Source organism: Zonotrichia albicollis, chromosome 30, assembly GCF_047830755.1.
Source record: "Zonotrichia albicollis isolate bZonAlb1 chromosome 30, bZonAlb1.hap1, whole genome shotgun sequence".
NCBI classification, from domain to species: Eukaryota; Metazoa; Chordata; class Aves; order Passeriformes; family Passerellidae; genus Zonotrichia; species Zonotrichia albicollis.
The window spans coordinates 5,192,268-5,207,229 of NC_133848.1; the positions used below are offsets into that span (position 1 = coordinate 5,192,268).

General features: G+C 51.6%; 1 protein-coding gene across 1 annotated transcript in view; it reads left to right on the forward strand.

Annotated features, from left to right (window-relative positions):
• OTUD7B (OTU deubiquitinase 7B) overlaps positions 1–14,857 on the forward strand; it is a 32,847-nt gene extending 17,990 nt beyond the window's left edge. Inside the window, exons 5-12 of the mRNA XM_074529308.1 lie at positions 4,771–4,872; positions 5,279–5,406; positions 6,468–6,580; positions 8,472–8,599; positions 9,206–9,355; positions 9,818–9,932; positions 10,490–10,574; positions 11,131–14,857. Of these exons, the coding sequence (XP_074385409.1) occupies positions 4,771–4,872; positions 5,279–5,406; positions 6,468–6,580; positions 8,472–8,599; positions 9,206–9,355; positions 9,818–9,932; positions 10,490–10,574; positions 11,131–12,423 (2,114 nt within the window). The 3' untranslated portion in view covers positions 12,424–14,857. The remainder of the gene's footprint in view (positions 1–4,770; positions 4,873–5,278; positions 5,407–6,467; positions 6,581–8,471; positions 8,600–9,205; positions 9,356–9,817; positions 9,933–10,489; positions 10,575–11,130) is intronic.
• Positions 14,858–14,962: the final 105 nt, after the last annotated feature.

Here is a 14,962-nt window from a genome sequence, read left to right on the forward strand (position 1 = left end):
TTATATCACATCATATCACATCACAACATATATATTATATAATATTATATGACATTCTATCACATATGATATTATATCACATTATATATATCACATCATATCATATCATATCATATCATGTCATGCTATATTAAAACTATACTAAGGAATAGAGAAAGGATACTGACAGAAGGCTTAACAAGATAATGATGATGATGATGATGATGAAATAATAATGATGATGAAAACTCCTGATTCTCTCCAGAGTCTGACACAGCTGGATTGTGATTGGTCATTAACTCAAAACAATTCACTTGTTGGATAAACAGTCTCCAACCTCACTCCAAAGCAGCAAAGCACAGGAGAAGCAAATGGGACAATGTTGGTTTCCTTTTGCTCTGAGGTTTCTCAGGAGAAGAAATCCTGGGCACGGGGATTTTCCAGAAAATGTGGCAGTGACACTGGGATACCCCGTGGATGCACATCCAGCAGGGAATTATTCATCATTTTTATGACCTGGTGCAAGGGTTGAGTAGGAGCTGCTTCCCTTCACCCATGGGAACTGAGTGTAACCAACCCAGGGCTGTCATTGCTGTGCTGAGAGGGAAAACACCCCAAAAATCCCAAAACTCCCAAAACTGGCATTGTCCCACCCCATGCTCCATCTGCCAGTCCTGTGGAGAGGCAGGGAAAGGGAATTCCTGATAAATTCTGGATATCAATGCTGCTGCTCCAGTGCTGCTGGGGAGGAACCCCCTGGTTTGGTTCCAGGTTCCTGGAGAGCTGCCAGGGGTCTGGAAATGAGGGAATGAGGGGGAAATACAGGGATCTGTAAATGGGGGAATGAGGGGACATCCAGGGGATTTGTAAATGAGGGAATGAGGGGACATCCAGGAATTTGGGAATGAGGGGACATCCAGGGATTTGTAAATGAGGGAACATCCAGGGGTCGGTAAATGAAGAAATGAGAGGGCATCCAGGGGATCTGTAAATGAAGAAATGAGGGAACATCCAGGGGATTTGTAAATGAGGGAATGAGGGGACATCCAGGAATTTGTAATTCAGGGAATGAGGGGACATCCAGGGAATTGTAAATGAGGGAATGAGGGAACATCCAGGGAATTTGGGAATGAGGGGACATCCAGGGTCTGTAAATGCAGAAATGAGGGGACATCCAGGAATTTGTAATTCAGGGAATGAGGGGACATCCAGGAATTTATAAATGAGGGAATGAGGGGACATCCAGGGTCTGTAAATGAGGGAATGAGGGGACATCCAGGGGTCTGTAAATGAGGGAATGAGGGGACATCCAGGGTCTGTAAATGAAGAAATGAGGGGACATCCAGGGTCTGTAAATGAAGAAATGAGGGGACATTTGTGCTGGCAGGGAAAATCCCATCCCTGGCACCAGGAGGGTTCCCGTGAGGGATCTCAGGAGGGTTTCCATTTCCACTCCTGCTGTTTCTGTGCTGCTGCAGATACCAGAAAACACATTATCCTTAGGGATAACAGACACTGAGGGCACAGCTTCCCCCCTGTGCTGCTCAGGAGTTGCTGTAAGAAATATTCTCATGTTTTGGGAATGAGCACCTGATCCCAGCGATCCCATTACAGGGCCGTGCTGGGAGGTGACAGCAGAGCTGCTGCTGCAGATCAACCCCAGATCTCACCCCAGCAGAGCAGCCTTGGCTCCCTCTGTCCCTGCACAAATCAAATCTGGGGCTGGCGGTTGCTGGGTGCTTCATCTGTGGGCTGGGGGCACTGCCAGGTGTTCTGGGATGCTGTTAATGGGAAGGAATTTATGAATTCTGAGTTTTAGAAAATGCCTTTTGGAGATTTGAGTGTCTGTGGGTTGTTATAAATGAGTGTTTTGTCTAACAAAGGGCTGTAGTGCAGCTATGAAATGTTCCAAGTGGGGTTTTGAGCATGGTGCTGTGATCTGCAGGAGCTCCCAATATTAATTTAGCACACAGCATCCTTAGGGGATTAAGGAAATAGATTTTACAGCCCAATAAATGTCCAGATCCTCTTCTCCATGAATTCAGAGCTCCTGTTACACCAATGAACACTTCCAAAGTGGCTGAAAGCTTCAATGAGATCCTCTGGGAATGCTTTGGATGGGCTTGGAGTGGTTTGGAAAGGTCTGTGCCCTGAGTGGAGCCTTGGTTTGGCACAAACCCCTGAGGATCAGGGCTCAGGCTTTGCTCTGAGCTGGGGATTTGCAGCTGGGTTTGTTTGTGTCACACAGGGAGGAGCAGTGAGTCCCTGCTGCCTCACCTGGGGATATTTGGGGATAAAAATCACAAAGAACTGAAAGGTGCTGATCCCTTGGAGCTCCCCTGGGACACTCCCTGTGCCAGGAAGCCTCAGTGCATCCCTGGTAGCCTTGGGGAAGCCATTTATGGTTGGGATGAGCAAATCCTCATTTCTGCTTTGGATGGAGCAATTCTCCCTCCAGCCTGGGTGGGGCCATCGGTTCCTCCCTTTGCTGTCACCTGTTCAGGTGGAAATACACCTGGTGGTGGAAAATACAATGGCATTTCCCCAAACACGCTGTGGGCTGAACCAGGGGGATCCTCTGGGTGCCAATGCACTTTTCCTCTGTGCAGAAGATTTGTTTGCTGCCATGACCATTCTGAAAAGATCCCTCAGGCTCCTAAATCCACTTGGTTTCCCTGCAGAGCTCTCAGGGCTGGTTAAGAACCACACACACACAGAGAAATGTGTTGTTTTCAACATTCTGGGCAGCTCTTGGAGTCTCTATGGTTGTGATTTAAAAATCTCTTTTTCCCAGCCCTGTAATTAAAGAAGGAGTCAGGATCTCTCAGCTGTGGTTCTCAAGGTTGTTTATTTTTATTTTATTTTATTCTTTTTCTGACCTGCTGAGGTCTGTCCAGCACACTGACTGCCTTGGGGCGGTGTTAGCTTTTTATACTAAAAACTACCTGTACTTTATTTACAATAATTTTCCAATACCTATCACCTCTGTTAGACAGTCTGTTCCTTCTCTAAACCAACCCAAAAGTGCCACCATCACCCAGAAGATGGAGGAAAGAAGAAGAAAGAGGAACAACAAGGCACATCCAAATCTCTCCATTCTGCCTCCTGAACCCCCATTTAAAAACCCCAAAATTCTATTTTTCCAGTTTTTGACAAACTAACTATCATTCTACTCAAACTCCTGTGGCTTGTAACTCCTCACACAGAGTTGGTAATTGTTTTTCCCGTGGTTAAAATCAAAGGCTCAGGTGCTTTTGGTGGTTTTGACTCCATGCCAAGGTCTCTGAGCCCCTTCCCAGGATCTGGAGTCCTCCAAGGAAATCTGAGGAGTTTCCACCCAAATCCCTCCATCCTGCCTCCTGAACCCCCATTCTAAAACCCCAAAATTCTACATTTTCACCCTGTGCTAAATCCCCTATCATTCCACTCAGACCCTTGTGGCTCATACAAAGTTGGTAATTGTTTTTCCATGGTTAAAATCAAAGGCTCAGGTGCTTTTGGTGTTTTTCACTCTGTGCCAAGGTCTCTGAGCCCCTTCCCAGGGTCTGGACTCCTCCAGGGCACACAGAGGAATCTCCTGGGCTCTGAAATTGTTTTCCACACTTGTGGGCAGCCTCTTGGCCTTTCCAGGAGGAGCAGGAGGGTTGGTTGGGCGTGGGGTTGCTCTGGAGCCGATTTCTCTTGCGTAACCACAGGCAAACACTTGGGCACAGAAATGCCTCTGCAAGGTGTGTCCCCTCAGCCCGGGGCCTGCACAGCCTCCCAGGCACCGGGCAGGCACGCACAGAGCGTTTCTGGTGCTTGGGGATGGTTTAACCTCTGTGTTCTGCCTTTGGTTCCTCTCCCTGAGGTTGTACAGAGCGTTCCCAGCGATCCCATGGCTCTGCACTGGGGTCCCCAGCAGGGATGGTGCTCCAGAAGAAGGAGAGGCTCTGAAAAATGAAAGGAAAAGGGTTGGTTTCCTGCAGGAGCAATTGAAATACAACTTGGAAGCCTAAACAGCTTCATGCAGCCAAAAAGCTGGATCCAAAAAGCCTCGGAAAATACGGCAGCCCAGGAGGGCGCTGAGGGCAGGGCAAGACTCAGACTCAGACTCAGGGGGTTCAAAGTCCTGACCCAGCCCAGCCTCACTCCCTTGGGAAGGGCTGAATCTTCAGCCACACTGGGCATTTCTTCCACCCTTCTATTTTTAGCTGCTTTTTCACTTGAATCACCACAGTGACCCAAAACTCCCAGTCTGAAGCGCTGTCAGTTTGCATTTGCAGCAGGAAAGCTGCTGGGATCAGCAGAAATCCTGGAATGTTCTGCCTCAAAACCAGTGAGCAGGGAAATGTGGCCATGAGAGACTTGAAACTGGAGGGGTTTGGTTCCAGCAAGCAGCAAAAAGCTGATTTTCCCTGGAGAAATTGTTTGTGCTGGGTGCTCCTGGTGGCATTTTCAGCCTGTGGGGAGGGAAATAAGGGGTGTGGGGGAAAACAGATAGAGCAGAGCTGCTCTGGGTGGGGTTCCTGGCTCCTGTTTGGGTGCAATTCTGCCCCAAATCCAGCCCAGTCCTTTCCTGGCATCCTCAGGGAGTTTTGCAGCTCCAATCTCTTTTTGCTGCTTTCTCCTGACCCTTCCCCACCCAATCCTGGGTCTGAACCTTCCCACCTGCCCAGGTGCTCCTTCCACCCTCTCTAAACTCCTTGTTCAGCTGGTTTTTGTTCCAGAAGGGCTGAAACCACATCCTGCAGTGCCCCCAGAGCCCCCCAGTGCCATCCCATGGTTTCTCACTCTCCCCATTGTCCCCAGGACGTCTCAACTGGTGGGTGGCGGTGGATCCGAGCTGCCAGCGCCTGCTGCCCCTGGCCACCACTGGAGATGGGAATTGTTTGCTCCACGCTGCCTCCCTGGGTAAGGTTTGGGTTAATCCACAGGAAAACAGCCCCCAAATCCCTGGGGAGGAGCCCCCCGTGCTCCTTTGGGGGCAGGAGCCGTTCTGGATGCTGCTGCTCCTGGCTGTGGTTCAGGGAAGGGGCTGCAGCAGCTTCTGAAATCCTTCTCCCCCTCTGGTACAATGACTACTGCAAAGGAAATAAAGGAAGGAGTGGGCTGTGAGGAGGGAAATAAAAGATGTGAGGGAAAAAACAAATAGAGGAGAAGTGCTCTGGGTGCAAATCCTGGCTGTTATTTGTGCGTCATTCTGATTTGGGCGAGTTTCCCTGAAGGAAATGTGGGATTGATGGAGCAGCCCCTTCCCTGCCGGGGCTCAGGGAGTCCCAGCAGCTCCTCCTGACCCTCCTGCTCCTTCTCCCCGCAGGAATGTGGGGCTTCCACGACCGGGACCTGATGCTGAGGAAGTCCCTGCACACGCTGATGGACAAGGGAGCGGAGCGGGAGGCGCTGAGGCGCCGCTGGCGCTGGCAGCAGACGCAGCAGAACAAGGAGGTGGGAGCTGAGCGGTGCTAATTGAAGAGAGAAACTTCTGGATTTTTTTGTTTTTAAAGAGACAAAAATGGTTTTGTCACTCCATCAGCAGAGAGCACATTCCTACACAGGACAAGTGACAGCACAAGGGGAATGGATTTAAATGGAGAGGGGAAATTTGGAAGCACTTTTGAGGCCGTGGTGCAGCATGTGTTGATTATTTTTGTATAACCCATAGAGGATGGTTGTGCTGTGGGTACAAACCTGTGCCTCTGGGAGGTGCCAGTCTGGAATTCTGGGCTGGGCTGGGCTGAGGGGGGTCCTGCAGTCAGAGCTGCAGCAAAATTAAAGGGTCTTGGGGTTGATAAATGATCTCCTTGAGCCAGGTCTTAGAAGCTTTTGGAGATTTATATCACACCAAGATAGCTCAGCTACCTCAGGAGGCATAAAATTACCAGGATGGCTTCTGTGGTAGTGGTGGAAACAGAAAAGTTTTAATAAAAGGCAAAATACCAAGTTTTAATAAAAGGCAAAAAACCAAGTTTTAATAAAAGGCAAAAAACCAAGTTTTAATAAAAGTCAAAATTCTCTTCTTTACAGAGAAAAACCAAGTTAAATGCAAGAGGTTCCTGCTCCTGGTAAAACACCTCACAAAATCAATTAATTTATTTGTTCTCTTCTTTTTCTAGTGAATTGTTTAGGCAGGATTTTTCTGCTTCTGTCCAATTAGCCATCCTTGAGTCCCCCAAGTCCCATGAGGACTTTTTCCCTAATTGAAGAGAGAAACTTCTGGATTTTTTTGTTTTTAAAGAGACAAAAAAAGATAATTTTGTCACTCCATCAGCAGAGAGCACATTCCTGCACAGGACAAGTGACAGCACAAGGGGAATGGATTTAAATGGAGAGGGGAAATTTGGATGGATATTGGGAAGCACTTCTGAGGCCGTGGTGCAGAATGTGTTGATTATTTTTGTATAACCCATAGAGGATAACCCACAGTTGTGCTGTGGGTACAAACCCACTCTGGAGTAACTGGGAGAGCTTTCCCTGGATGATTTTGGGTTCTTTTTGCCCTTTTTCAGTCTGGCCTGGTTTACACGGAGGAGGAGTGGCAGAAGGAGTGGAATGAGCTGATCAAGCTGGCGTCGAGCGAGCCCCGCGTGCACTACGGCACCAACGGCGGCGGCTGCGGCGGGTACGGCGGGTACAACAGGAGTAAATTACACCCAGGGTACAACAGGAGTAAATTACACCCAGGGTACAACAGGGAGTAAATTACACCCAGGGTACAACAGGGAGTAAATTACACCCAGGGTACAACAGGGAGTGAATTACACCCAGGGTACAACAGGGAGTAAATCTGCACCTTCAACAGGGAGTGAATTACACCCAGGGTACAACAGGGAGTGAATTACACCCAGGGTACAACAGGGAGTAAATCTGCACCTTCAACAGGGAGTGAATTACACCCAGGGTACAACAGGAGTAAATTACACCCAGGGTACAACAGTAGTAAATTACACCCAGGGTACAACCGGGAGTGAATTACACCCAGGGTACAACAGGGAGAGAATTACACCCAGGGCACAACAGGGAGTGAATTACACCCAAGGTACAACAGGAGTAAATTACACCCAGGGTACAACAGGGAGTGAGTTACACCCAGGGTACAACAGGGAGTGAATTACACCCAAGGTACAACAGGGAGTAAATTACACCCAGGGTACAACAGGGAGTAAATCTGCACCTTCAACAGGGAGTAAATTACACCCAGGGTACAACAGGGAGTGAGTTACACCCAGGGTACAACAGGAGTAAATTACACCCAGGGTACAACAGGGAGTGAATCCACACCCAGGGTACAACAGGGAGTGAATTACACCCAGGGTACAACAGGGAGTAAATCTGCACCTACAACAGGGAGTGAATCCACACCCAGGGTACAACAGGGAGTAAATCCCCTCAGCTCTCAGGGTGCCCCAGGGCAGGGCAGCAGCTCTGGGTTGGGCTGGTTGGGGTTTCAGGGGAAGGACAAAGATCCTGAGGCAGCCCCAGGCACATGGAGCGTCCCAGGAAGGGATTCTGGGGCTGCTCCTGTGGGGTAGGAGATGGATTGGGCAGGAAATAAATATTTGCCTTGTGTTTCCTTGTGTTTTCCTTGTGCTTCCTTTTGTTTGTTTCCTTGTGTTTCCTTCTGCTCCCTTCTGCTTCCTTGTGTTTTTCCTTGACCTTCTTTGTGTTTCCTTTTGTTTCCTTTTGTTTCCTTCTGCTTCTCACGCTGAAATCAGAATAACCCAGAGCTGAGATTTTTTTGCCATCTCCCTTCTGTTTCAAGGACACTTCCCAGCCTCAGCTGTCCTTATCTTTAGATAAGGGACTCCCAGCCAGGCCAGGCAGCAGCTGGGCATTCCTTGGGCACAAACCCTTGTTTTGGAGCAGGACGTTTTGGGAATCCACACCTAAACCCTCAGATTTTGGGAATCCACACCTAAACCCTCACATTTTGGGAATCCACACCTAAACCCTCACATTTTGGGGAATCCACACCTAAACCCTCACATTTTGGGGAATCCACACCTAAACCCTCACGTTTTGGGAATCCACACCTAAACCCTCACATTTTGGGAATCCACACCTAAACCCTCACATTTTGGGAATCCACACCTAAACCCTCAGATTTTGGGAATCCACACCTAAACCCTCACATTTTGGGGAATCCACATCTAAACCCTCACATTTTGGGAATCCACATTTAAACCCTCACATTTTGGGGAATCCACACCTAAACCCTCACATTTTGGGGAATCCACACCTAAACCCGCACGTTTTGGGAATCCACACCTAAACCCTCACATTTTGGGGAATCCACACCTAAACCCTCAGATTTTGGGGAATCCACACCTAAACCCTCACATTTTGGGGAATCCACACCTAAACCCTCACGTTTGGGGAATCCACACCTAAACCCTCAGATCAGAGCTGAGCTCAGCCTCTCCTGGCTGTGAAACCTCCTGCTGGTGTTCCAAAGCAAATGTTTGAATGTGCAGAATACCCAAGGGATGACCTTCAGCTTCTCCTCTGCCCAGGGTGGAGAGCTCGGAGGAGCCGGTGTACGAGAGCCTGGAGGAGTTCCACGTCTTTGTGCTGGCCCACGTGCTGAAGAGACCCATCGTGGTGGTGGCAGACACGATGCTGAGGGACTCAGGTGGTGAAGGTGAGACCTCCCTCTCTTCCCAAAGCCTCTCTGAGCTCCTCACCTTCCCTTTCCACCTTTTCTGGGCCCTTTTTGCTGTCAAAGCTGCACCTGGAGTTGGGAATGGTGCAGGGGGGAAAATTCACCTCTGCAGGTGAGGGGCCAGGTCAGGTTTGGCTCCCAACCCAATTTCTGCTGCTTTAACAGCATCCACACGAGGTTTTTTTCTTTTTTTACCTCTACACACACGTCTAGAGATGAGAAATTCCATTTCCTGGTGGATTTTCCTCCATTCCCTGGGTGTTGGATTTTCCACCGTCACCTTCAGTTCCCTGTCAGGGAAGGTTTATCAATTTCCATCCTTCTGTGGGCAAAGTTTGTCTTGTGGGGGAGTGAAGAGGAAGGCTTTTTATAGAAAATACCAATTCATTCCACATTTGAAATCCTCCTGATGTAAAATAAACATCTATTTTGGGTTGTGGTTTTGTTTAATGTCCCCTGAGATGAGAGATAATTGCAGGTGAGCCCTCCATTGAGGCAAAGGGCTCGTTCTGGAGCAGCTGCAGCACAAACAGCTCTGAACTCTTGAACCTGTGATCACAACTAACCACTCTCAATTGTTGCCAGCATTTGCCCCAATTCCCTTTGGAGGGATTTATCTGCCCCTGGAAGTCCCAGCCAACAAATGCCACCGGTCCCCTCTGGTCCTGGCTTATGACCAAGCTCATTTTTCTGCCCTGGTCTCCATGGAGCAGAAGGAAAACACAAAAGATCAAGGTGAGTGATGGGATTCAGGTGAGAAACTGAGGAGGAGGAGGAAGATTTGGGGGTGCTGGGGAGGAAGAGCTGGCCAGGAGCCATCAATGTGAGCCCAGAAAACCAACAGAGCCCTGGCCTGGGAGCTCTTCCAGTGCCCACAGGGGCTCCAGGAGCTGGAGGGGGACTTGGGACAAAGGTGACAAGACAGGAGGAGTGGCTTTCCTCTGACATAGGGCAGGGCTGGGTGGGAAATTGTGGAGAAACTCTTCCCTGTGAGGTTCAGGTGCTCTGACAATTCCATGATCCCAGCACTGGGATTTGCCATCAGAGGTGACAGAAATGCTCCTGGTGGGTGCTGTGCTCAGGGCTGGCTCCAGGTGTGCAATATTTGTCCTCCTGGGCTGTCAATGTGACATTTCTGTGACATTTCTGTGACATTTCTGTGACATTTCTGTGACATTCCTGTCCCGTTTCTGGCAGCTGTGATCCCCCTGACGGACTCTGAGCACAAACTGCTCCCCGTGCACTTCGCCGTGGACCCGGGCAAGGAGTGGCAGTGGGGGAAGGATGACAGTGACAATGTCAAGCTGGCCAGGTTGGTGCTGGGTGAAAGCTGTGCCCAGGGAATGGCCCTGTTCAGCTTTCCCTTCATTTTGATGTGATTTGGGTGGGGCTGTGACATCTCACAACCTTTGTTCCACCTCTGAGTGATGATGCTCCAGATCCTGGAGCTCTGGGCTGGGTGTGGCTCAAGGCATCAACAGCAGGGGAGCATCTCCTGTGATAGCAGCACAAAAAATGTGCACAAATTTTTCAATTTGCCACCAGATCCTTGTGCTGTGGGTCCCTGGAATGGGGAGGGTGGCGGCCACCAGATCATGTCTGGTCTGGGTGAGGCTTTGGGCCTCAGATCTCACCATGGTTTGGTCCCAGCACTTCCTGTGGCTGAGGTAGAAACGTTTTGATTCCAACACTGAGGAATTTGATTTCTCCCTTTGGGTTTTCATTGAAAGGAAAACTTCACAATTATCCCTTTTGTACCCTTGGAAAAGCCCCATTTCAATACACAACACAGGGAACAATGTCGATATGGGGGGAGATGTTTCCAGGTGGGAAATGGCTCTGACCTGTGCCTTTCCCCTCCAATGCCAGCGTGACCCTGTCACTGGAAGCCAAACTGCACCTGCTGCACAGCTACATGAATGTCAGATGGATCACGTTGCCTTGTGACATGCAGGTAAAGGCACCAGGGGGATCTTCTTTACCTATGAATTATTCACCCCTCCTCTCTGCAGGAAAGCTGTTGTAGGGCCTCACCTGGGGGCTCTGTGCCCACAGGAATTGCGGCTGATTCTGCCAGAGAGCAGGAAGTGGCTCAGTTTTGCGTGTGGGCACCTTTTCCCCAGAACTTTCCGTGTCCATTTTCAGTTTCACATGACCCAGAAGCCCCTCAGGGACCCCCCATGCTCCAAACAAATGGGAGCTGTTGGTTTGTGGCCACCTCGAGACTGGGACAATCTCAACCTCCTCCTCCTCCCTGGATTTTTACCCCTGAAATCTCCCTGGATTTGCAAGTGGAGGTATCAGAGAATCACAGAACAGAACCATAAGGTCCTGGACTGTCTCAGGCTGCAAAGGTGCCCCGGGGATGTTTAGGGGTGTGCAGGATGCATTGGGGACACGCCTTTCTCAGCGTTCCAAGCCACGCCACCTCCTTTGCTTCACCTTCCACCTGGGAATCTTTACCTGAGCGGTTTCCAGACTCTGATATTTTGTCTCTGCTCCCTCCCCAGGCGCCCCTGGCTCAGCCAGAGTCCCCCACGGCCTCGGCGGGCGACGACGCTCGCTCGGCAGCGGAGTCGGGCGAGTCGGACAAGGAGTCGGTGTGCAGCAGCTCTGCCAGCAACGGGGGCGCCAGGGCAGCCAAGGACAGGGAGAAACCAAAGAAAGAGAGGGAAAAGGAGAAGGAGAAGGATAAAAAACGAGCAGACTCGGTAGCCAACAAGCTGGGAAGCTTCGGGAAGACTCTGGGCAGCAAACTAAAAAAGAACATGGGGGGGCTGATGCACAGCAAAGGCGTCAAGGGCGGCGTGAGCAACGGGCAGGGAGACACCCTGGAGAAGAAGAAGAAAGGATCGCTGAAGGCACGGAAGGACAGCAAGGAGGAATGTTCCCCCGGAGATTCGGCTCCTGCAGAGAAGCCTGGTGCGGGTAAAGCAGCCCTGGAGAAGCCCTCGGATCCCTCCAAGTACAGCAGCGACGTTCGGCTGAGCCTGAGCATCCTGCGCGCCGCCATGCAGGGCGAGCGCAAGTTCATCTTCGCCAGCCACCTCAAAACCAGCACCCGGCACCAGTTCCAGGAGGAGATGATCCAGAGGTACCTCCTGGACGCTGAGGAGCGGTTCCTGGCGGAGCAGAGGCAGAAGGAGGCCGAGAAGAAGGCGCTGGGCGGCGCCGCCGCGGCCAAGAGGCCGGAGGGGGAGGCGGGCGCCCAGCGGAGCGAGGAGGCGATGCCGGGCCCCGCGTTCTGCCCGCCGCCCCCCAGCTACCCCCCCCAGCCCCTGGAGCCGGCCGTGGGTGCTAAACTCGCTGCTTTTCCAGCCGGCTATTCCGGCGTTTTCACCTTCCCCAGGCCCTCTATGGGCAGCGCCGAGGGGCTGCACCCACCCGCGTGTCCCGAGGGCCGGCGGCAGCTGGCGGGGGGGCCCTGCGGGAGCCTCCCCCCCTATGCCACCCTGCCCCGGCACCACCAGGGCCGGCTGGGCCCCTGCCCACCCGCGCCTGCCCCCCTGGGCCGCTTCTCCCCCACGGACATGGAGAGCCGGGCTCCGCTCCCCGCCGAGCGCGAGGGCTCCGGCTGCCTCCTGCCCCCGCACAGCAACGGCTGCCGGGAGCTGCTGGAGCAGGAGCAGGGAGGAACGGCGGAGAAAATGAGAAGCCAAGGCCTCTACAACATCCAGCAGACCAAGTGCAAACAGCCCAACTGCAGCTTTTACGGACACCCAGAGACCGGGAATTTCTGCTCGTGCTGTTACAAGGAGGAGCTGCGGCGCAGGGAGAGGGAGGCGCTGGTGCACAGGTTCTGAGCTCCCCCTGTGCACGTCGGACCCCTGGCACGTGGGGGATGCAATAACAGAGATGCAGTTTGGTTTCTCACACCCAGCCACGCTCCTCTCGCGCTCTGCAGGAGGTGGGAGCAGCGTTGGGCCAGCTGGGACGGGCTGGTGGCGTTGATGGGTGCAGGAGGGAGAGAGCAGGGAAAGCAGCCCCCGAGTTCCTGGAGCCCCTGCAGGGGAGGAGAAGGATTCCCAGGGGGGCTGCTCGGCTCGGAGCACAGGGTGAGGGGGGAGAATTTCCTCAGAAACTCAATAAACCAGACCAAAGCTTTGGGAGTGGGCAGGGGGAGCAGCTCCCACCAGGTCCTTCCCACTTCCTGACCGCCTGGGACGGAGCAGAAATACCCCATTTTGAGAGTCACAAAAGCTTTTAATGGAGTTTTTTAACACTGGTTTTATTCTGTATTTCTTCTTGCTGGTACTGAGCGACACCGTGTTGGAGTTGGACTTTGATGAGGTGAGGTGGCTTGGACGCCCCCCACCCAGTCCTGGGTGATTGTGAGCACCAGGACAGGCTCAGGGCTCTGTCCCCTCCTCTCCTCCCCATGAGCTGAACTCTGGTTTTAAAATGTTCTTTTTAAACTCTTCCTGGGCAGGGGGGACTCCCAGAGCTCGAGGGATTGGAGGTTTCTCTTCCTGTGCAGAACCCCCAGCCCACAGGAGATCCTGCCAGGAATTCCCAGTGAGCCTGGGGCAAATCCCCCAGGAAAAGCCACTGGAAAGGGGTCCCAGAGCCCCCCCAGCCCCGTGTAACTCCTACTTGAGCACAGCTACTCTGTACTACCTCTGATCCTCATTAACTCGGCTCCGTTGTGCTGAGCCACCAACTGACCTTTAGGCTGCGGAATTAATCCATATTTTTTGATAACAGGGCTAAAAAAAAGCAGAACAAGAAGGTAAAATCCTCCTCCCACGTGTTGTTCCTGACCCCATCCCGGCCCCCTGGCTCCCAGGGTGGGATTCACTTTAGCACTGCGATGTTTGCACAGAATTCCTTGGGGTTGTTTTGGTGACTGCAGCTCCCAAACCCGGTCCTGCACAGAGTGAGGTGCAGCATTTCCCACCACACGGAAATAAAACAGGAGTTGTGTCCTTCAGCCAGAGCTTTACAACATTCCCTCCTTTCTATTTTTGGGTTGATTTTCCAGAAGGAATCGAACTATGCAACGCCTTCCTGCCCATGGCCATTGCCTGGAGAGGGGATGAGGAAGAGGAGCTGGAAGTGAGCTCGGGCATCACCCCACGCCTTACACTTGGCCCTAAAAGTGTTCATTTAGACCCAAAACCCCAGAGTTAAGGCCTTTCCTACACCTAAATGCCCCCAAATTGGGCCTTTCTTGGTGGGATCCCAACATTTTGAGTCCAGCCCAGCAAAGCTCCTTGTGTGCAGATTTTCAAATCCAAATTTCAGACAGCCCAGGGATGGTTTGATTCCAGTGTTGTTTTCCCCGGTTTTATAAAATCCCCGAGCGTGGCTGAAGCTGTGGGAAGGGGAGGGTGTGACACCCACTCCAGCTGGCTCCTCTTACCTGGGAACAAATTCCACATTTCTCCCTCAAAATGCAGGAATTCCAATGGACTTCAACCCCAGGCAGGGCCGTGCAGTGCTGGTTAAACAGCACAAGCTCTGCCCCCATTTGGTTCACCCCAAATTTGAAGCTGAGATGGTTAAAACCCAACCCGAACCCTTCACTATTTATGGGCTCTTGGTTTAAATTCCACGTTCTGATGTTTATTTTTCCCCAAAATTGGAGCAGCAGCTTTGTTTTGGTGTTGGGAATGTCCTGTGGAGCAGGGATGCCCCAGGGCACGGGAGGGCAGGGGGAGCTGATGCTTCAGCACTCAGGTTTTGGGGGAATTTCTCTCCTTTTTGGGGAGCTCCATCCCAGTGGAGGCTGGATTGGGTGGGGATGGGGAGAAGGCAAAAAACCTGCAGGAAAAGCAGCAGTGCTGGAGGGAAAAAAACCCCAAAACTGCAGGAGAAGCACCAAACCTGCCCCCAGGAGGGATTTTTCCATGGGGAGACTGTGGTGTGACCCCAAGGTCAAACTAAGTGCACTTAACTGGTGTGGTTGGAATTCCAATTGATCCTGGTGGAGGAAAACTTTGTCTTTCAGCGTGTGTAAAACCCGTTCATGAGATTTGATTTGATTTTATTAAATGAGATTCACCCTCGGCAGAGGAGGCCGGGGCAGCTTTGGGTCTCACTAACGCGACACTGAGTGACCTGAATTAATTCTGCAGTGGTTTATTCACAAAAAAACTCCTTTTTTTTTTTTTAATTCATTCCAGATTAATTGGTGATATTTGGCCTCCTGAACAGGGCCAGAGCGTTGCACTTGGGCTGTACCTGTGGCCTCGTTGTGGCACCACAGACTCATTGACAATAAAAACCTTCAGCTGATGCACCTGAGGCTCCTTCATCCCCTCGCCCTCAGGGCATCCCCAATCCCCTCCTGGGGCTGCTCCTCATCCCCTTCTCCATCCAATTCTTTGGGGATTTTGGGGT